The sequence below is a fragment of the Clupea harengus genome, chromosome 21 (assembly GCF_900700415.2).
Source record: "Clupea harengus chromosome 21, Ch_v2.0.2, whole genome shotgun sequence".
NCBI classification, from domain to species: Eukaryota; Metazoa; Chordata; class Actinopteri; order Clupeiformes; family Clupeidae; genus Clupea; species Clupea harengus.
The window spans coordinates 10,834,674-10,858,408 of record NC_045172.1 but is presented as its reverse complement, the minus strand read 5'-3'; the positions used below and the strand labels follow the sequence as shown (position 1 = coordinate 10,858,408).

Genomic DNA, 23,735 nt, shown 5'->3' with positions numbered 1-23,735 from the left:
TCCTTCCTCTCAGAGCTGATAACACTGTAGTCGATCAGTAAAATCACAGGATCCACTGACACAGTTTACTACAGTGCAGATGGGCACTCACTACTAATCATCAAACGTTTCTTCAAGAGGTCAAACTCTGGTTTGGAGAACAATGTGATGAGATGACCCCTGCTAGAGAAGCCAAGACTGGGCTGAAGCAGGCATCTGTTTTCAAGAAGAGTATCAAAGTACAGGAAAGTATGTCATACCATAATCCTTTTCCTGTCAACATAATAAGAATGCTCATTGAATACCAATTTGAAGATAGTAGTGCAAATCTAAACCACTTAACAATTTAATTCAATTAGGATTAAACCACAAAACTACATTATCAAAAAAGTAAAAACGATATGACATTTGTTAAAAACTAAAAAATCCCATGTCATGGAGACTAATGTGTAGTGTAGTATTTACTGTCATAGTAGCCAGAGCATATAGTGAATGTGTTGGCATTACTTGACAAAGGACAGGAACAAACGGCAGAATACCAGCAGGCAGGATTCAGCAAAGATCCTACCTCTGAATCCTGCCAACTGCATCTACAAAAAACGTTCAAGACTCCAAGCACTTCAGCTGGTTGAATGATTGTGTCAGTTTCATCGCGTCATCTCCTTCAACCTCCTAAGCAAACCCAAGGCATTGTTCCCTGAAGGAAAACTCTTACAGGTATTTCTGATTAAAGATGCAACAACCACACTCTCATCCCTAACACACAAAAGAGAACTTTTGAGTCACTAAAGAGAACAAAACAAGCGAGTTTTCCCCCAAAAAACATAAGAGGCGAGTGAATCAGCAGCCGTCTAAAAAGGCCTGCTGAGTCAGTGAAGAGAGAAAGAGGGCGATCACTCACTCCGGGTGAATGCGGAGGACAGGGTCTGTCCACCCACCCATCTGATCTGTCCTCCCACCAAACTAACCCCGTCTGGAGGGACTCTGGCTGCGAGGCTCAGGGGAATAGTGGCCAAGTCTGTTGCAATTCAGCATTCAAAGCTGGGAAGGACATTCTCCCTTCATTTACACCAAATAAAAGGAGGATAATAGATATGACTTGGGTCCAAGAGTGGCTTGGGCCCATTAGCAAAGGGTAACGTGAAAGAATGAGGTAATTGAGACTTTCCCGGTAAGTAAACAGTAACAGAATTAGTCATCTCCAGATGAAAGATGAGTGGCTCTATGACTCATTGGGAAAGCCTGAAGTAAGTATAATTTAGGTATCTATAACTAGGTAACTATAATTCCATTAAGTTCTAGTTATAAGCTTATACGTTGCCTCTATTTTTAGTTTTTCACCGCAGACTTGGTGTGTCTTATTGGAATCATAGTTCCAACTCCTCTCAGTGTATTTAGGCCAAAGTCTTTCTTGTGTACAACCTCTCGCTCTCAGAAGCCGTAAAGGCGCCCTCTTCTGGCCTTCACTGATAACTGCAAGCAAACCATCATTTTGAATTTGGCAGGTGTTCTGCCAACATCAGTAAATTCCAACCACGGTGCTTTACCCCAGGAGTTCATTGTGTAGTGCTAACCTTTCATGTTGCTAATGTCATTCTCATTTCAACCTAATGTCAACCCTCCTTCTTAACACAAAAAGAGAGACAAGCAAAACATTTTGGACAGAACATTTGGTTTTATTTTTCTACGGATTTCAAGTTGTTTTGTTGTATTTGCAATCCCATGGTATATTTGAAAAATCAGTGATGATGAGGAAAAACTAAAAAGATGAGGAAAAACAAAGTTGATAGGCCATCATAATTTATGCATGTATGTATGTATGTATGTATGTATGTATGTATGTATGTATGTATGTATGTATGTATGTATGTATGTATACCATACAGTAAACAACAACAGAAAAAACACTTCTGTTTTCTTCACACATGGATGGAGGCCTTCTTCACTTCTGGTCCCTCCTGACTGGAGAGGGTTTGGGTAAGAATGAGAAACAAACTGCCATGGAGACTGCTCTACCGTTTGAATGAGGCACAGAAGAGTGTTGAGGCGATGAAACAAAGAGAAGATGAAAACAAATATAAAAAAAAGGTAGTAAATAAAAAGGTCAATAAACGCAAGTGGCTCAGTCGATTAATAAACACTCGAGCATTCTTTTCTTTCCACAGGGAATGAAGGACAGAACAGAATTAAAAACGCCAAAGAAAGAAAAGGATGGAAAAGACCAAAACAAACACACCAACAACCCGACTCAAGCTCCCTTGAAGAACGAATCACACATCGAGCTCCCCCCCCACCCCCTCCCAATCTTTTCTTATTTTTTACCAAACAGTACCAAGGTCGAGCTCATCCCAGTTTCTCAGCATAAGAAAAGTTATTTACAATCAAGGTTCTGACGCCTCTTGTGTTGGTTTACTTAAGTGACTACGTTGATGCTAGATGCATTGTAATTTCACTTTTAAATGTTAGCAAAATGAAAGCGGTATGTACAAATGTTACCATTGAAGTTTACAATCTCCTTCTTCAGCCCACTACCATGTAACACAAAAGGACTTATTAATATAGTATATTGCCTTGTGTTTGTGTGTGTCTGCATGTTTGTGAGTGAATGTGTTTATATTGACAAAATGTGAACCTACTGATGATTTGCAAAACTAGTGTCATAAGCATACTACAAGTTGAGGTATGCAGCCACACACACACACACACACACACACACACACACACACTCTCTAACACAAATGACTGTACATACAAACACACAGTACGTACACTCACGCATGTCTTAAAACTCATGTGTCTGTGGGATGATGCTGGCCTAATTAAGTCAGGGTTGCAAAGCGAAGGGCAGTCTTTAAATAGCGCACAAGATCCCCTTCTTTCTCCCTCTCTCACTCACTCTCTCTCGCTCTCCTTCTCTCTGTCCAGACGGAGTGACCGGTGTGACCAGTGTGGCAAAGAGGGCGGAAAAGAAACAAGAGTCTCCTCTGATGTCCATGACGCTCAGTCCACCTTCACCACGCTATAGATCTTGGTGACGAACCAGAAGCATGCAAAGAATCCAATCGTTCCTGCACAAGAGGGGAAGAAAAACAACATGCATGAGATAATAGTACGTTTCACCTAAATAATCTGATTGAAAAGTGTGTTATTATTTCTCATAACATCGTGTTTTTGATGTCTTATTAACTTCTTACTAATCACTGCACCACCAGACAGAGGAGGCTTTACAAGGTCTTTCGAAGAACCCATCTCATCACCATACAATCAGTTCTGGTGCTGGCACGCAAGCACCTTCTAGAACGATACATGAGTGATACATCTCAACGCTCACTAGAACATGTGGGTGACAGGGTTAGAGTTCAAGAAGTTTCTGGTAGTGTTGTTCCCTATGCTGCTCAGAGAGAATCACTCCAGTGATGTGAAAACAAACACACAGGCTGGAGCTGTCAGCGCCGCTTACACACGGGGCCGTCACACACAGGCAGCCACAGAGAGTGTGTGTGTGTGTGTGTGTGTGTGTGTATGTGTGTGTGTGTGTGTGTGTGTGTGTGTGAATGTGTGTGTGTGAATGTGAATGTGAGTGTGTGTGTGAAGGTAAGTGAGTGACTATGTGTGTTAGTTAGTGTGTAAGTGTGTGTAGGCAAGTGAGTGAGTGAATGTTTGAATAAAGCATCAATTTGAGACTCTGAAAATGGCTTTAATGGGCTTCTGGAGAACCCCCCTTACCCCCCCCCCCCCTAGGAAAACCGGTTTTCTTCACTCCATTAACCTGCATTAATGAGCCAGCCTGGACTACACACACACACACACACACACACACACACACACACACACACACACACACACACACACACACACACACACACACACACACACACACACACACACACACAACTCACCCGTGTGACCTACTCACTCGCATTCACTCACACAGACACACACTTGTGAGCAGCCTCCAAATCTCTCTTTCACTCACTCATTCACACACTGCGTGACCTCTTTAATTCCGCCAATTCATTCACACATGCTTAAATAACAGTCTCCATACTACAACACATGAACAATTACTTACTCGCGCACGCGCGCACACACACACACTCGCACGCACACACACACACACACTTGTGCGCGCACACACACACACACACAAGCAGCCTCGTAACACTCTGAAACACACACACACACAAATCCTTTCCACACCTGTAAAAAGGAAGAAGATGAGGGCCATGATCATGGTGTAGCCGAAGTAGAGGATGGTGCTGGCCAGCCCACTGATCTGCAGCTTGGAGAAGAAGTAGTGCACCGCGTACACCGAGAAGTAGATGGCCGTGAAGCCACTCGTCAGGAAGGAGCGCCACTGCCAGTGGTAGTCCTGCAAACGGAGTCACACACACACACACACACACACACACTGTTTAATAGCCGTCTCACTGATGTATATGTTGCTATTAGAGGATGGATACCCGACCCGAGCCCGTCGGAACCCGTCGGGACCCGACGGGTCGGGCCGGGTTCGGACAAATATTTAGAAATTATAATCGGGCTCGGACACATCAGCGCGATAATGCATTGAACGTTCCATATTTTACAAAATATCTTAATAAATAGTGAAGTCAACGTGTCTGCTTCACATTATGCAGAAGTTCGTTTTTGAGAATAAAATAAATCACATTTAGGATAACAGCCTTCTTCCCGTGGCGGGAATTTGCTTAGGTCCTAGCTGTGACAACGCAATTACAGGTGGCAAAATGGCATCACGGAGGAAGTTAAAAAGAAACTGTCATCTGGAGAGTTTAAAACGATACTAAACAAAGGGAAATCTACTGTATGGAGATATTTCTGCTTAGTAGTCGATGCAGATTCTAATTAGGCTGTTGTGGATATGTCCAATGTAAGAAGTGTGAAGTTTTAATGAAATATGATTGATGCAATCTTCTGTCTCCACAACAACATGGATTTACATTTACATTACATTTACATTTAGTCATTTAGCAGACGCTTTTGTCCAAAGCGACGTACAAGGGAGAGAGTATTCAAGCTACGAGCAATAGAACCTGGTGTAACAATAAATAAATACTACTTTACATTAGAAATATAACAAAATGAAATAAAAAGAAGGAAGGAGTGCAGAAGTGTAACTGCTGTAATTGCAAGTTACGCACTAGTCGAAGTGCCAGTTAGGACGGGAAGTGCTCTCTGAAGAGTTGGGTCTTCAAAAGCTTCTTAAAGGTAGAGAGGGACGCCCCTGCTCTGGTAGTGCTGGGTAGTTCATTCCACCAACGTGGAACTACAAATGAGAATAGTCTGGACTGCCGTACTTGCACAGACGGCAGTGCCAAACGACGCTCACTAGAAGAGCGCAGCATCCTGGGTGTAACATTTGCCCTTACAAGAGCATTTAGGTAGGTGGGAGCAGAACCATCGAGCACTCTGTAGGCAAGCATAAGTGACTTGAACTTAATGCGAGCAGCTACCGGCAGCCAGTGGAGCTCAATGAGTAGCGGGGTGACGTGTGCCCTCTTCGGTTGGTTGAACACCAGACGCGCCGCCGCGTTCTGGATCATTTGTAGTGGTTTCACCACGCAAGCCGGCAGGCCCGTTAGGAGGGCGTTGCAGTAATCAAGGCGTGAATTCACCAAGGTTTGCACCAGCAGCTGGGTGGCATACTGGGTTAGGTACGGCCTGATTTTGCGGATGTTGAATAGCGCAAAGCGGCAGGACCTAGAGACAGAGGCAATGTGGTCCGTGAAAGTCAGTTGGTCATCAATAATGACCCCGAGGTTTCTTGCTGTTTTGGATGGAACAAGAGACAAGGAGTCAGTATTGATGCTGATGTTGTGGTGGATGGCCTGTTTGGCTGGAAAGACCATCAGTTCCGTTTTGGCCAGGTTCAGCTGAAGGTGGTGGTTTTTCATCCATGTGGATATATCAGCAAGACAGTCCGAGATCCGCGCCGAGACAGTGGTGTCCTCAGGAGGGAAAGACAGAAACAGTTGAGTGTCATCGGCATAGCAATGATAGGAAAAACCATGCGAGCGGATGATAGGGCCCAGCGAAGTGGTGTAAATGGCAAAGAGAAGTGGTCCCATCACCGAGCCTTAACCTTGATGGTTGGACTATGTAGATAGTTTTTCAAGAAAAAAAAAGATCTTCAATGGTAAGACTTGTCTGTTGTGCCTCCTTTGGTTTAGCATATAATGTGAGTTTTATTAAGGCATAGCGTATGTAATGTGTGGGCTATTTCATTCCGTTTGTTAACCTTGCCTGCTGTCTGTCTCTGACCGTAGTTGGAGATTGCAGGGGAGACTAGTATTACATGTTTTTAACATCGCGGTTTCCTTTCCATCTGCTGCTGGTTAGTAAATAAATGCCCACTGTATTCTTTCTGAGGATTTATTCTTCACACACTGATTAACACTGTTACAGCACATAGGTTTTTAGCTCCTGTCGCTAAATCCAAACTATTCTTAAGCGTCACCGCTCTCTCTCTCTAGCAAACCCACCCTGTACGTGCTGCTCTTAAAGGAGACGCACCATTTTACAACACGTTCTTGCAATGTGAATCATTTAATTTAAATTTGCTTATTGGCCTTGTGCACGCTTGTGCGTTTAACAGCGCTTGTTTTTGTGAGCAAGCATTTATCTGTTGATAACAGGGTTTAATAAAGCCAGGCTATTCATAAAAAACTTACGTAAATGTGGCATTAGTATGAACAGTTGAGAAATTGATTCCGTCGGGCTTGGTTCGGGTTCGGAAAAAAATATTTGAATGGCTGTCGGACTCGGGCCGGGCTCGGTTACTACTCTGTCGGACGCGGGTCGGGCTCGGACAGAAAAAGTCTGCCCGATCCATGCTCTAGTTGCTATCAGTTCGGAGTACTGGTAATTCAGACATGACCCAGATCTTCTGACCTTCCAAAACTGACCTCTTGACTAAGGACAATTCACCAGAGCGGTCTTGGAAACCTGTCTGACAAGTTCTCCATTTAAAACCGGGGGCTCTCAACTCCTTATCTCCTTAGAAGAGCAGGGTTATGAGAAGTACTACGATGGTAAAGAAAACCCCATGGGCATAAAACACTGAGAGACTGAGCCAAGCAACACCCCTGGAACAAATGGCCCTGTTATTTCCCCCCTCATATCTCCCTGACTGACTAGCTGTTACTTTCTCCCTCATATCTCCCTGACTGACTAGCCGGCTGAGTCCCATGTTATTTCCCCCTTCATATCTCCCTGACTGACTAGCTGGCTGAGTCTCACCTCAGCGCACAGGTGGAAGTAGCAGAGCAGGATGGTGGCCTCCGAGCAGGTGATGACCAGGATGATGAAGACCAGGAACAGGAAGCCAAACATGTAGTACATCTGATGGGACCTGGGAGGGAGAAGAGACGAGAGCAAATGAACATGAATAAAAACACTCGTCCCCACAGTGTCCATTGAATGTTATTACACATGCCTTGTGTCTTGTACAGTAAACACTGAAACGGCCCGTGTCCCATGGACAGATCAAAAGAACTCCACAATCTCAGAGCTGATGAACACGTTTCATGTTTGCGCAAAGAGGACTTTTTCCACACTTGTCCTTACATGCACACGCGCGCATACGCACACACATAGCATAGCATAGCATATGCTCCCAGGCTGATCATCTTACCAGATGCTGTTGAGGATGAAGAAGAGCTGGATGAAGATGCAGCCGAACGGCAGGATTCCACCCATGATGATGCCAGGGAATGGCTTTGTGTAGAAAGACTGCTCTGGGATCTGTCGAGGGATCTGATTGGTCCGCACTGGATGCTCAATGGCCTGCAGTCAACAAGATTACATTCAATTTGATATGTATTCACTTATTTTCACATACACAGCTATTTTAAGAAAGAGAAACAGGTAGGTATCTAATGAAATGTCATAATTCAACCCCAGTTACACCAAACTGCAAATTGCAGTAATTCAGATAAAACTTTTTTGTTCAGACTTGTATGACTGTAGCTATAGCCTTCAGAGGTACTAGTTAGTTGTGTGACATGTTCATGACTCAAGGGGAAAAAGGGCTCAGTGATGGGAGGATGAACAGAATGGAGGAGAAGGACAGAAACTAAAGGGTTCAGTGATGGGAGGATGAACAGTGGTGGAGAAGGACAGAAACTAAAGGGTTCAGTGATGGGAGGATGAACAGAGTGGAGGTGGAAGACAGAAGGACAGCAACTAAAGAGGGGGGGTGGAGAGAAACGGAGTGGTTGCGTGATGAAGCAACAGACGACGAAGGGAGATCATGGCGCGGTCACAAGGTCACGGGAGGTCACTTACGCTCTTCTTGAAGCCGAAGTAAGCCCCGAGGAAGGTGAGGGGCACGGAGATGCAGAACCAGAGCGCCAGGATGGCCACCAACGTGCCGAAGGGCATGGCCGCCGACGAGCCCTCGCCCCACAGGATCAGATTCATCACGAAGAAGTCAGCAAACACCACACTGAGGGCCAAAGGTCAGAGTTCAATTGGGAGCTCACACAAGCTGTCATGAGTCATGTCATGTCCTTTATGTTGCTGTTAACCGATCCCAGTACACTTGCAGGAGAGTGCAACAGCTTAATAGCATTTTTAAACCCTTACTGTGTAAAGTCTCTGAATGAGTACTGTAGTGACACACATGCATAGGAGAAATGATATCCCCCATTGACTACGTTAATAAAAAAAGTGGGCCAACTCACCCAGGACACAGGAACGCTGTGAGGAGAACGTTGGTCTTCCACTTCTCTCCTCCAAAGGCTGTAGAGGGAAACAAGTGATTTCAGGAAATGGGACACAGAAAATACTCTCACCGTGTCCTTCTAATGGCTAGTTATTTGAAATCAACACCCCAACCCTCATCATTATAACTGTCAGAGGTTATCCTCCTCATCACAGTTCATCATTGCAGGTTCAGAAATGACAGTCCTGCCATACACCTGTTCCAATCCCGCATTTACATTGGGTTTATCGTTGTTACCAAACAAGGAGAGACGAGGTGAGTAGGACCTTCACTCTCTGCCCCTTGGTGATTCCACCCCACACACATCATTATCGTCATGAGCTCAGCCAATAGGACAGCAGCACTCTGCGTCATGCTCCAGTGATGCTTATGGTTCCTAACGAGCGCGACCCCAGGGGTCAGAGGTCAGGGGGACAGGCTAAGATCAGGGTCCACTCACACTTGTAGAAGCGGGCCGCCACGAAGCCGGCTGGTGTTCCAAGCAGGACCCACAGCACCACGGCACATGTCATCAGAGCCCCGCGATTGGCCGGGGAGAGGAAGCCCAGGCACGCAAAAACTGAGAGGGGGGGGGGGACACACACACACACACGTGAGCTTTAGTACACCTCTGATCAAGTGCACACATGCATGCACGCACGCACACAGACAAGTAAACGTGCACCAAACTAGGACAAGGACAGGGACAGGGACAGGGACTAGGACAATAATCACACATATGTGGAAAATGCCACCCTGTCAGGTCACACTACGTTCAATGATTGTTCTCGGAGTTTATCTGTGACTTATCCTTACAAAGGCAAGTAGTTGAGAATAGGCCCTAAAACTATCCATGTATTGGATCTCAAATGAGGCCAAAGTGTGATATTGTAGACGCATGTTTAAGGGGTTAAACTTCCCCAAGTGGGTGATTTGGGGGCTGGGGCTCCCTGTGGTTCTGCAGCCATCTGCTGCCGCAGTTCTACTCACAAAGTGTGACAAAGGTCATGATTAAGATCTGTGTGCCCGAGCCCAGGAAGACTGACAGCAGCATGCCCTTGCGCGGCGGCCGGAACACGTCACCGTGGACCAGCTTCCAGCCAAACTCCTCCTGGGCGTCCTCCTGCAGACACAAGCATGGGGATTACATATGCACACAACCCTCTGAGCCTCTTCCTAGAAATGCAAAAACTATCAGAATCACACTGTGTCACACACACACACACAGACAGTCACACACACACACACACACACACACACACACACACACACACACACACACACACACATCATCTCTCACACACACACACACACACACACACACATCATCTCTCTCCCACACACAGTCACACACACATACATAGAGATGAGGGGGAGGTCAGCATGAGGTCGTGAGCTGGACAGAGACTGTGTGTGTAGGACTGCTCACTGCAATAACCCTGTGTGTCAGTTTGGGGTTAATGAGTCTGATCTAGATTTGGGGGGGGGGCAGGGGGAGGGTGCACTTCAAAGAGATGCATTGAGATGGGGGGGGGGGAGCGAGTGCGAAGGAGAGGAGGAATGGCAGGGGCAGAGCACTGAGAGAGCGAGAGAAAGAAGGAGCGAAAAAAGGATAAGGAGAAAGGGAGAGGGAGAGACAGAGAGAGACACGGCGAAAGAGAGAGACAGCGAGAGAGAGAAGGAGGAAGGCGGGAGGGTCAGAAGGGATGCAGTGGTATTCATGGGTGAGTGGCCATGTGTTGCGTTAATGTAAAGCGTATGCTGGGGTAACCGAAACCCCCAAATTGCCACTGGTCCACCAGCTGCCCAACCAGACAACATGAGGAGTGTGTGTGTGTGTGTGTGTGTGTGTGTGTGTGAGTGTGAGAGAGAGAGAGAGAGAGAGAGAGAGAGAGAGAGAGAGAGAGAGAGAGAGAGAGAGAGAGAGAGAGAGAGAGAGAGAGAGAGTCCAAGGGCCACAGGGGCTATGACACAGACTCTGACCCCCGTCACTCCTAATCAGTGTAAAACCATTGTGCTGCCCTCTCATTGCCCTTAATTACGTGTGTGTGTTTGTGTGTGTGTGTGGTTGTGTGTGTGGTTGTGTGTGTGTGTGTGTGTGTGTGTGTGTGTGTGTGTGTGTGTGTGTGTGGTTGTGTGTGGTTGTGTGTGTGTGTGTGTGTGTGTGTGTGTGCACTCGCGTCTGTGCGTGCCCTGTCACTCATTATCATGCTGACGTCGCTGTGCTCATCTCTGGTGCCCTGATCATTCTTAAACAGGAGTGACACACACATGCTACATGTAAACAGAGCCACAGACAACGTCACACACTTGCACACAGATACCAACAGCCATTGCGTAACAGCTAATGAATGGTGTGCTTCAGGCCTAAACAATGGTACTACTGAACAGTAGGCTGATTAAAAGAAGAGGAGTCTGCCCCAAATAATTTCTTCAGAAAAAAAAAAAAAAAAAAAAACTTCAACATGTACAGTTGTGCCACAAAAGATATACACAATCGAGGAAGACGTGTCACAGCAAATTTTCAGCCTTGAGTTGCCTTGTTACCAGTTACCTTTAAAAAAAGATATTACCCTTAAGTTCTAATTGCCATGCACTGTGCATTGCCAGCTATTTGGGAGATAGCGCAAGTCTCTTGCACTCCGTCTACTGTACTGGTAATGTTTATTTCATGTAGTGTCATTGCCTTACTCTGAAACACTAGACGCTATGTAATTTAACAGACCAATCTGATAAGCATGGTGACTGACTGACTGATTCTTGTCGAGATGTTCCTGTGTCCCCTGTTTGCACAGTACATGGTGATTGACTGACTGATTCTAGTCGAGATGTTCCTGTATCCCCTGTTTGCACGGTACATAGTGGGTTGTTGCTACTCACCACTGAGTCGATCTGGTTGTAGCGGGCGATGTCCTTATGGAGTGTGCGCAACATGATCATGGCCACCATGCCAGATAAGAACAGCACGATGACCAGAGAGTTCATGATGCTGTGGGCCAAAGAGAGAAGTGTGTGTTAATCAGGAGTGTTACCGAGAGCCGCTACTAGAGAAAACAAGATGCTAATTAGAAACACTAATTACCAGAACAGTCTGTGTCTGCTGTGGGTCAACTTCACTTTAACAAATACCACAAATCTGAGATATTACTGTATCATTACTGTACTGGGATGTATTAGTAACAGTGTTAGTACATGTAACTGTGTGTGTGTGTGTGTGTGTGTGTGTGTGTGTGTGTGTGTGTGTGTGTGTGTGTGTGTGTGTGTGTGAATGTGTGTGTGTGAATGTGTGTGTGTGTGAGTGTGTGTGTCTCACCTGAACCACTGGATGTTGGTGTGGGGCATTGACTCCAGGATGTAGTCCCAACGGGAGGCCCAGCGGATGTTCTGATCCTCCTGAGGAACACAGGCGGGGAGCAGGCAGGCTTTAGAACACACGGCCATCACACTAACCTCAAAGCCCCAAAACCACATGCTGCCCTAGACTCTCACAAACTGGTCCGCCTGGCAGCCACATTTGGTTGTTGATCAAAACAGCCAAATGTAGGCTATTTAAGACGACTAGAATATACTCATGATTAAACCACCCAGCTGAGCGTCTCAGCTACCAGCCAAGGACCTCCCCAAAAACGAGTTTGGGCACTTTGGTTTAAGCATAGTTTTCCTGCGGGCACTGACTGTCTGACTGTCTCTAAGCGCAACAAATTACACCGTGGGGGGAGGGTAATGCATTTAAACCATAAATCAGCTCTAGATTACACAAGGCATCCAAGACTTCTCCAGATCCCTTGGGGGAAGCCTTTCAGACTATGGGCCAGACACATCCAAAGTTTAAGAGGCTAGAATGAGGGTCATTAAGAGAGGGTTAGGAAGAGGAAAAAAAAACGAAAAAAAAAAAACCATTGCACAGTAAAAGTACCAAAGTGCGCCACCATGTGGCAAACAGAAAAAAACTGCCCAGAATTGAATGTAAGAAGTGGTGGGGTATAACTGTGATTCACAAGGATCCAGGAAAATTAAGAATGTCAGCAACCTTGTGAAAAAGTAACCTCATTGCACTAAAGAGTGACGTATTTAAAAACAAGAACCACTATTTCGCCACAACTATAAATCCATTATCTTTAGCGGACTGAAATCTCAGCCCAATACAAACGCAAACATCCCAATGGTGTGACGAACAGCAGGCACCACTTGCTGAGAGAAATGAAGAAAAGCAAACAGAACTCACCAGAAACTGCACAGAGTAGGTGTACATGACCTTCAGCTCTCCAGAGAACTTGTTGCTCAGGTCCATGGGAGCTCCAGTGCAGTCTGGGCCATCTTTATGCTTATAGCTTTTGGGCAAGTGAGAGCAAAGCACAGGCATATTAGCATTCGGGAGAAAACACAGGCACAGGCCCAGGCCCCTAAAGTCACATTCCCAAACCTCCAACCCTTTTAAAGGTCTCTTACTGTGATCTCAGTCTAGGACCCCACCTCCTCCTTTTAACCGTGGCGACAACAGATACGGATTTACATACACAAATCACTAAATCACTAAATCAACAGCCCACACTAAAATATTTACAGCCTCCTACATGGGTAACCCATGGTGACTATTGCTATGGATACCCATCATCGCACTGATAAGCACATGAATATGACTCATTTAATTTAATCAAGGCCCCTTTAGTTTGATGCACTTCTGGCTTGGAACAAAGCTGAGAATCATAACTCCGTAATAATCGGTTCTATACCTCCAAACTTCTAATCTTATCTATCCCTTACCTCTTGGGCTCCATCTTGGCAGCGACCAGTCTGGAACCAGCAGCCTCGTTCTCCACCACCACATGGTAGTAGATGGTGATGTCCACATGGTTGAATATGTAGAACGTGTCCCTCTCATTAAACTCAGACTAGAGAGAGAGAGAGAGAGAGAGTGAGGGAGGGAAAGATGGATAGAAAGGAACATGAGTATATGCATTTGTGAAAAGTGACGCAGAACAAGGTGTCCTACTATTAGGGCTTGACTAATATGTTGGGGAACAGGTGCGGCAGGAAAGACTGGTGACTTTACTTTTGTCATCATTCACTGCAAATCACCATGCAACTACATGTTTACACTGACAGCACTACAACAGAATACACAAGCCTTGATGCAGATTGCACTGTGAATGATACAGAAACAGACAGGCGTGTGCGTGTGTGTGTGTGTGCGCACATGATAAACAGAAACCCTACATTCAGACATATTTACACCATCACACCAAGTACATGTGACACCACAGAATTGTTTCCCGCCTCAGACTCACATTGACAACGCAGGCATCTTTGGGACGACCCGACTCGGTCACGTAGCAACCAATGGGGAAGCCCGGATTGCAGAACTTCTGACCATCCTCCACATCATAGCACCACGTGACCGGCATGTTGTCCACAATCCTGCAGAGCACAACACACATGACAGAGCCTGTTCAGAACAACCACCGAAAACTCTCGGGTATGCATGTGTGTGTGTGTGTGTGTGTGTGTGTGTGTGTGTGTGTGTGTGTGTGTGTGTGTGTTTCTGTGTTGATGTTTGTCCATGTGTCAGTGCACACGTGTGATAGAGAATGAAAGAGAGGAGGTGTGATTGCTTGGTGGTCTTTTTCACAAGAGGTAACAATGGGATGCTGGCAGCTGAGCAGCAGGACAGGGGACGTAGGTGAGGGAGAGAAAGAGGAAGAGAGAGTGTGTGTGTGTGTGTGTGTGTGTGTTAAAGTGTTTGTCCTCACCAGTGGTGCTGGTAGTTCAGCAGCATGCCCTTCTTGAGGAATTCCAACAAGGTCTTGTCCCCGGCCCTATTCGTGTCATACTCCTTGGTGCACACATGCTTGCACTCCTCCTTCTTTTTAAACTCAAACTGTAACACACACACACACACACACACACACACACACACACACACACTTAGGGGAGGGCTGTGGGCGCTGCAAATAAAGTAATTCATGCAGCCAAAATGCTAACACGTCATGATAAATGTGTGCTTCACAAATGTCCAGTTTTACACTTCTAGCCCTATTGACCAACCTACTGCTCACCAACCTTCTACTAACGCTTTCTGCCATAATGTAACACACAAGCTGTCTGACATTAGACTTAGCATCGGCATATTGCTGGCAACAGTTTAGTATTGTTTAAATTCAGCGAGTATTATATTTTACTGTTGCTTGGTGTGATCGTTCGCTATATACTTCACCATTGGAAATCACAAAAAGGATTGAAATGACGAAATACAATTATCCTTACTGCCATTGTGTAAATGTGGACATGTGTATATTATGTCTTTAAACCTACTCACTTTATAAGGGGAGGGTTCAATTCTTTCTCCGAACAGAACCTGGCCCAGATTTTCTGAGGGACGCTTCTCTTCATCATTGGAGCAGAGGTCAAATCTGTGGAAGGAGACAGAAATGGTCAACAATCAGAACAACAAAATTTAAAAAACGTCAAAGCCTTGCAATCCCCCATTGTTAAATACAATAACAGTGATTGGACTTAGTTTTAGATATGGTATTTAAAAAAACAAATGTATCCCCAGACAATAAACAAAAGACAAAACCAGTGATAGCTTGTAACCAGTCATGGTCATCCTGACACACATGCGGCATGACCTTGGTGTTGATTGAGCCATATTCTGCCTCTACTCTTTGATGAACAGTACTACACGTCACAGGAGACCCTGCCTCTACTCTTTGATGAACAGTACTACACGTCACAGGAGACCCTGCCTCTACTCTTTGATGAACAGTACTACACGTCACAGGAGACCCACAGAAGTAATACAGACAGGCATGGTTCCTCCCAAAAAGAGACTTCTAAAAGTTTGTTGTGTTACACAGATGTTTCATACACCACAGAGTGAGTACACTGAAGGTAAAGAAGAAGAAAAAACACCCTTTAGTATATCACACTGTGAGGGTTTCAAATCAAGACGTCAGCTAATGAAGCAAGGAGAGACATACGAGACATAACCACCATGATGTTCTTACAGGGAGAGACATACGAGACATAACCACCATGATGTTCTTACAGGGAGAGACATACGAGACATAACCACCATGATGTTCTTAGAGGGAGAGACATACGAGACATAACCACCATGATGTTCTTACAGGGAGAGACATACGAGACATAACCACCATGATGTTCTTACAGGGAGAGACATACGAGACATAACCACCATGATGTTCTTACAGGGAGAGACATACGAGACATAACCACCATGATGTTCTTACAGGGAGAGACATACGAGACATAACCACTATGATGTTCAGTGTTTCCCCTTTGTTTACAGCTTTGGGGGGGGGGGGGGGGGGGGTGCGGCACGGTGTGCGGCGTGGCGTGGCCACCGACACAAACGCTTAAAGGAATCATGGTGTTCATGTGTTTCTTTTAATGACAGCAGTCAATATAACAACTAAACATCGGAACATGTCTTTTTATGACAATTATCCACAAAGTATGCAGCTTTTGTCGCTGCAGTGGTGTATCTTTCTGGGCTTCTAGAAGAAAAAAAATTGAGATATTTGCGGCCTAAAATTCCTGATTTCGCAGGAGCTTTTCCAAAAAGCGACAGTTTTTACTTTTAGGTTTTTGTTGCAATGAAATTGGCGAAACAAGTGAAAGTTGCGATAAAAAGTTGTGAATTGTCCTCTTTGTAATGATAATTGAGTTATTTGTTGAAAAATAATTGATTAATAAACAAACATTAATTCATCAAGAACAAAACGATTGAGAAATGGTCCTCTTAATAACCTCACCAATATGCCAAACAAAAGATTACCAGGACTACAAAAATGTAGCAAAATAGGCTTTACTTATCCACAACGAAGTGCACATGTTGGCATCACAAAAGGACCAGTATACGGTGTTCATATTAGGACATCCTCAGATCTCAGACTCAGGTGTCAGACTCAAACGAAAAGGCGTCAGGTCTCAGACCAAAAGTAGTCAGACTCAGGCGAAACGGCTTCAGTCTCAGAAAAACCTCTGTCATCCTCACACAAAACGTTGTCAAACCAAACGGCGTCATCCTCACATAAAACTTTGTCAAACCAAACGGCGTCATCCTCACACAAAACTTTGTCAAACCAAACGGCGTCATCCTCACACAAAACTTTGTCAAACCAAACGCCGTCATCCTCACACAAAACTGTGTCAAACCAAACGGCGTCATCCTCACACAAAACTGTGTCAAACCAAACGGCGTCATCCTCACATAAAACTGAAGCCGTTTCAGCTGAGTCTGACTACTTTTGGTCTGAGACCTGACGCCTTTTCGTTTGAGTCTGACACTTGAGTCTGAGATCTGAGGATGTCCTAATATGAACACCGTACCAGTAAGACTGAATAAAATGTTATGAATGTCTCAGCCTTCATATGACGAAAAAAATAAAACAGCCTGTGTCACTATGATCGGTCTCGTCATCTGACGTCCTGCCTGTGTTTCTGCCGTTCTCATTGCTTATCAATCTGTTTTGCTATCCTTGTTTATTTATTTTATCCGTATAGGTGTTGATGTTCAATTTCATATATTAATTTCAAGTCGTCCAATTTCAAATCATCCATTCTTCAACACTAGCTGCTACCTTGTCTTCAAACAGAAAGTAACGTTAAATCTCCATGGCAACAGCTCTTGACGGTTTGGCAAATAATCGGATTTATTGCTTCCTTCATTATTCACAGCAAAATAAATAACTTTCGTTACATTTCATAGATTTATTACCAGACTCTATGTAAAAAGGGCCATGCACAACTCGCGGAAAATGATGAAAAATGGAAGCCAGATCTATTTCTGAATTTTCGGTGCGGACATTCTGTACGTACGTTCTGTTTCCACGTCTGTTTTAGCCATTCTCACTGGGCCTCATTGTCGACCCTACCTAGGAAAAGATCTCTGCCGGATTCATGAACGCCTGGATATTAGTTTTTTAAAGCTTAAAAGTGTCTGTAGCTGTGCACTGATTCTTAAGCCCAATTATGTCCGCTGGTGAGAGCGTGCTCACCTGTGTGTGCGCGCACGTGTCTGTGTGTGTGTGTTTGTGCGCATCGCGGCGGAAATCCGCCATGCGCGATACAGAGAATTGTAAATGGGCGACCATGTAGAGACAGAAATGACATGCCGTCGTGTAAATAAGATAAATAACATAAGGCTATTTATGTTGTTTAATAAAAGAACAAGATATAGACCTGTTCTATAGGAAAGGTAACCTTAAATTACTTCCGTTGTGATCTGGCGCTTTATAGAAAATAAAATTGAACAAAATTAACTTGACCTTCCAGGGGGGGCGGGGGGTGCCGTTGGCGGGGCGGGGCGCCCCCCTAATATAACGGTAGGGGAAACACTGATGTTCTTACAGGGAACCTGATAACTCGCCAGTCTTCAAACTACTTTTGATTCATGACCTCAATTAGAATGTGGTCAGAATCATGTTGATTCAGAGATGCCGTTGTATAAATCAAATACTGGCAACTAAGGTTGTAGGCAAACCAAAAAACCTGAACAAGGTGTACACACGAGAGCATTCACTTATCAAGCAGGCTCCCTGATAACCTTTTGACTGGTCCTAGCCCTGGCATGGTGGCTCTGTGGTCATTCACTGATAATTACCTCCTTATAATGCATGTGGTCACATGAGCAACCAATAACACACAGCTGAGATGTCAGGCTTGGGGAGATAGGGTCACATGACACCCATGTGGTTCTTCATTAGTCATCTCCAGAGAAGCCAAGACCATTTTCCTTCTGAGTGTGCATGTCCCTGACTACTCACTTTCTTTTATAGGCTTAGATAGCTCTTTTAACACTAGTGCCTTTGTTTGTGTAGGCCTATATATAATTGAACCTAATTATACTGAATAGGAAATAAACGTTTCCAAAACAGAGGAGTAAATTATAAAAAAGTATTCACTGGCAGAAATAGTGGTGTTATTTTATAATACAATAGAGGGGTTGTGAATTACTTGTAACATTGTCTAACAACCCTATGCCTTCATGATTTGCTCATTCCAGCACTGTTTGTGTTGCTGATGACTGCAATTTATTTGAAACACCTTCCATAAATGACATGAAAGACAGAAAGAGAGCACAGCCAGTACATAAGTAGTGTAACTGACTAACTATTTTAAGCCAATCCTTCTTTTCCAGCAGTCTCCGATTGGGTCCCTGACTAGGCCCTGCTGGGTTAAGCCTGCAGTGAAAAGACCCACTGTTGCTACCTGAACAATTCCTCCTCAGTGCATAGGACAGCCAAGCCTCACTGCAAACTTCCTCACCGTAGCTACACTGACTGCCACACAGCTGACAGAGCATGTGGTGAGTGTCTGTGCGAGTGTGTGTGTGTGTGTGTGTGTGTGTGTGTGTGTGTGTGTGTGTGTGTGTGTGTGTGTGTGTGTGTGTGTATGACTGTGCGTGTGTGTTTGAGTGAGTGACTGAGATAATGTCATACGATACTTAAATATGTGATTTTTAAGTTAGGTATGTTCCAGAGAGTATGCCAATACTGACCCACAATCTAGTCCATTCATCTGTGAGGGGAGTCAAGTGTGTGTATCTGAGTATGAAAGTGTGTGTGTGTATCTGAGTATGTAAGTGTGTGTGTATCGGAGTATGTAGTGTGCATATTCTGCCTGACCATGTTGGTTTGATAAATGTACCACACCTAAATAGGCGGCGAAATGCAACATTATTTTAAAATCACTACAGGATGCTGATCAGACGCCCAAGGTCTAGGTCATAAACAGATAACATGACGTCCAGGACACTAGACAGGTTATGTGAGTCACAGATAATAATTGCTGGCCTTGATTGCAAAATAATAACCTTTTGGAAGCGGTCATGATGTTGCTATGGAATGTGCAAGCAATATGGTTGTAACTGCTTATAGATTCCCAGCACACTTATACATGTTCAGAATGGACAACACAAGTAAGGTTCCTGCTAATATTCTAATGTATAAATGGAACCAAGTGTCTATGTTGCAGCATAGATTAAATCAAAACTAAGTAAGGCAATAGTTACTTACGCAGTGTACTCATATGGCAAAACTGACTCCACTGAATCCAGCCTATTCACAAACACTTCAATGGTAGACTGAAAAACAAAGGGTGGACCGGTTAGTTTTGCTATTAGACGCAGCTTCTAAGATATCACTTTCCTGTCAAACCATTTAGAAACGGTGGCTATTAGAAATCCCTGTGATATTTTTTATCTGATTTGCGTAGTTGTCACAGGAGAGGACCTGTTATCTTAACCATTGCTAATCACATCGAACATCTCACTTTATTTGTTTCCTATCGTCACCATTCATACATCATTCAGGCTGAACTGAGTAGCGTTATCTATACTGTACATAACTAATGTATATGTTTAACAGGTGTAAGAGAGCGCCCCACAACAACTAACAACAACTAACGCTACCCTGTGTCAAATTAAACTGTCAGTGGGGCTTCAACAACAGCTACCAACCGTTTGCTCTCTAGCTAGCTAACTAGCTAGCAAGCTAGCTAAGTCTAAGGTGAGCAACCCCGTTAATCTTATGTGGCAGTAACAACCTGAACTGAAAAACATGACAGGTTAATAGCCAAACTACTGTTACAATTTAGAAAGCAGTGAAGTCACGTTACGTTAACATTGCCATTACTGTTACAACAAACAACATAGCCAGCTATGTACCTAACTACAGCCATTAGCTAACGTTAACCTCAGCCATGTTAGTTTGGGATAGCTAGAGACTAGCGCTAGCTTGCCAATGTCAAAACAAAGTTCATGCGGTCATGTTTAATAGCTCAGCTTAAACCAAACCATGTTATAATTGTCATAAATACACCCACCTTGCAATCAGGAACTTCATTCTCTTTTTCAGTATTCTTTTCACAAAAACTAACAGGGGCCAAACCCGGAAGATAGAAACTTGTCGCGTACTGCAGGACCCCAGCCACAAGAAATACGCTTAAAATAGAGTGAATGCGCCGAAAGATGCACATTTTTGTGCAGTGGACAGCCTAATTGATTATTCGGGAGTATCTACATTCAAAACCAACGTACTACTGGCAATTCCAAGTCATTTGTGATGATAAGGCGGAACAGTTACCATAAGGAGACTGCCTGCCAGCGTAACCCACTTTCTTCTCTGACAGACACGTCATCTGCTAGACGTCGAACGTGCTTTCGAAGGGCATCCTGGGACATTGGAGGAATGTTCTGTAAAGATCGTGGGGTAATTTGGCCCACAGAGCGCTGGCTTATTCTCATAGTAGTCGGATCTGCCCAAAATGAAACTCATCAAAAACTAATGAATCAGAGAACACGTCTGCTCATTAGTGTTGACAACAATTTCAATTTATGAATGTGAAGATTATCAACAAAGGCCTACTTCTGATGCCATATCTTGACATGCTTTAGTCATTTTTATTTTGCTTTCTGACCCTTGTAGACCATATGTCTTTGGTCGTCGCATGTTATACATGTGCTTTTAAAATGAATAAGGTTTCATGTTGTCTACTTCAACACCACAAAAGTTAATGTTTTCAAATAGATTGAAATTGTATCGTACGATATTATAGCACAACCTTCGCATGTAGTCACTGTCATAGATTTAAAACTGAAAGATATAACAATAATACCTGCAGATAGCCTATTGTATCAAATCAGCACAAACAATGCTTAAACAATAAGGAGTACAAGTCAGCACTTGATATTACAGTGTTGGCCAAATTAATAAAAGATGTTTTTTTACGTATAGCTCAATACAAAAGATATCAATAACAAAAAATTTAGGTAGCCTAATTTATACAATAAATACGTTTTGAGAAATATTAATAAAAAGGATAATATTTCGTGAATGACCCTTTGGCCATTTCCAAGCATTTGACTCGTTTGGGCATAGAACGCACGCAAGTTCCTCATGCCCTATTCTACTGGTTCATTTATAAGTAATTATTCTCGGTAACACTAAACCATACAATTTATGGAAAACAAATACAAAACATCATATTAATAATTCACTATTGCAGGCTTTTTCATTTCGTTGTTCCTGACCTTTTTTATTATTTTGGACATTATTATCATGCAAATAACTTATTCACAAGTGATGTACTTAGTGTATTACCTCTGTGTTAAATGTTTAATGTCTAAATCACATGTAAAATGCAAAGTACATTTATTCCACAACAGCCTTCGCTAATTCGGTTTTAATCTGTAGTCTGTAACCTATGTTCTGTAAAACAATTATTACAGTTTCATGGGAATGTAGGCTCTCATGGTACAAACACGACACTCGACTTTTGTTCATGTATGGCCAAGTACTACCGGCTATTCAGGAAAATCTGCAAGGCAGTGTGACAGTTAATCCTCTGCCATGGTAGAGGCAAAACCGGATTTCTCTGTAAAACAACTGGCAAAATCCTGTGGAGTTTGTTAAAATACCGTCAAACGATATATGGCCGAAAACATTGGTGAAGTCGGTGAGACCATAAAAGTGTTCAATGTAGTTCATCATGATTCACCACATTTCTGGGAAGGTGTCACAGATGTCCTTGAGCTTTCTAGACACAAAGAGGCCTGCGGCGTCGTTTTCATTACATACGGACAACAGGTTTTCAGCTATGCATTTCAAACATCCTTGAAGGTCGCGCAAATCTCTGTCGTTTGGAGAGTTCCTGGAGTCATTTTCGGCCAAACGCAGACAAATGTTCTTCAGGTCAACGCTGTCCTAAAGTAAGAAAACGAGACGTGCGCAGGAATGAGACCAAGAACAGAACGTGACTCTACCCATCAGTTTATAGGCTATTAATGATTGTTTAGGATGCTTACCTTTGGAAATACTGATAATGTATTACCGTCCTGTGACTCGTCGGTGTACATGCCCTCCTCTATCGCGATTATCTGGGAGAGAGCGTCCATCAGGCGCGAGAACATGCTTTCGCGCGCTCTTTCCGCGATTGTCATACCCCTTAGGCCTGCCTGAGTTTTAGTCAAGGTGCCACGGCACACCTGGGTGACTAGAGGGCTAACCTCTGTGTTGCCTCCGTAAGTGGATGGGGTAATCCTTCTGCTCTGCGTGTTACGAGTGCGCACCTGATACAGGAGAGCCAAGGCTTCCAGTTGCCAAGCGCGGTACCGGCCCCGCATCCTTATAAAGAACCTGCTTAAACTGCAGACACCACACCTTCAGTTGGTGGTGAGATAGTTGTATGATTCAGGTCTGCCGGTGAGAAGGCTATTAACCTATTGTCAAAGGTATCTTTAACTGACTAAACAACACCTAAACAATTGTCTGGGTGTGGTTAAATGTCAGTCGTTAGCATACATTTGGCTGAGATGAGCCATAACGAATTAAACAATAAGCCAGACTTCTAAAAAGTCTACCAGTCTACCATTAACAGTTGGGGTTTTTGTCCATAATATCACTCAACTGAAAGCTAAAACACACCATAACATATTTAGAAAGAAAAATAAAACTTGCCTCACTCCATACCAAATACGCCTTTGAACTGTATCATCAGGCCAGTCAGAGTAGCTTGATTTTTTACTGTTTGTGTTCTTGAGAACATTGTTCCTATTTTCAGTAGGGTAGTAGACAGATCACGTGAACTACAAGTGCAAAGATGCGCAGAAAAAAAGACACAAGTCAGCAGATCAGAGGAAGGCGACACAACAAAATAATATAATGAAACCGAAGGGGACAGACAAAACCTACCAACCGACTTGGTATAGGGTCAGACAAGGGGGGTTGGGGAAGCCACCAATCCTGGTTTCATGGTGTGGTCTGATAGCCAGCAATACTGTTCTTCTCAGTAGTGAGACCTCATGCATAATAAAAGGCCCTGCCCATACCTGTTTAACGTCTATGGGTTTTGTAGACCTCTATCCAATGGAAAGTTTATAGCAAATATAGGCCTATTATTCTTGGGAAGTGTATCATCACTTCTGTTAACTTATGTACAGCACCACTTTTAATACTATGGAGAATCATTTTCTTAACGGAAATCTCACATGGCATGACATATTCAC

The 23,735-nt window shown here is 43.9% G+C and overlaps 2 protein-coding genes across 2 annotated transcripts; both read right to left on the bottom strand.

The window, feature by feature from the left end:
* Positions 1–1,639: 1,639 nt before the first annotated feature.
* Positions 1,640–20,871, bottom strand: tm9sf2 (transmembrane 9 superfamily member 2). Its single transcript, XM_012840721.3, has 17 exons — positions 20,555–20,871; positions 19,747–19,814; positions 15,021–15,114; positions 14,455–14,582; positions 13,993–14,122; positions 13,469–13,596; positions 12,930–13,035; positions 12,018–12,097; positions 11,585–11,693; positions 9,695–9,827; positions 9,165–9,284; positions 8,685–8,742; positions 8,287–8,446; positions 7,634–7,785; positions 7,240–7,351; positions 4,180–4,351; positions 1,640–3,047 (listed from the first exon to the last, which is right to left on the bottom strand). Exons 1-17 carry the CDS (start codon positions 20,705–20,707, stop codon positions 2,980–2,982), a joined length of 1,971 nt encoding a protein of 656 aa, XP_012696175.1. The 5' UTR covers positions 20,708–20,871; the 3' UTR covers positions 1,640–2,979.
* Positions 20,872–21,645: 774 nt separating this feature from the next.
* On the bottom strand, positions 21,646–23,320 carry dleu7 (deleted in lymphocytic leukemia 7). The gene is made up of 2 exons (XM_042702921.1): positions 22,536–23,320; positions 21,646–22,434 (listed from the first exon to the last, which is right to left on the bottom strand). The coding sequence occupies exons 1-2, from the start codon at positions 22,851–22,853 to the stop codon at positions 22,225–22,227; spliced, it is 528 nt and encodes a 175-aa protein (XP_042558855.1). The 5' UTR covers positions 22,854–23,320; the 3' UTR covers positions 21,646–22,224.
* Between the last annotated feature and the right edge of the window lie 415 nt (positions 23,321–23,735).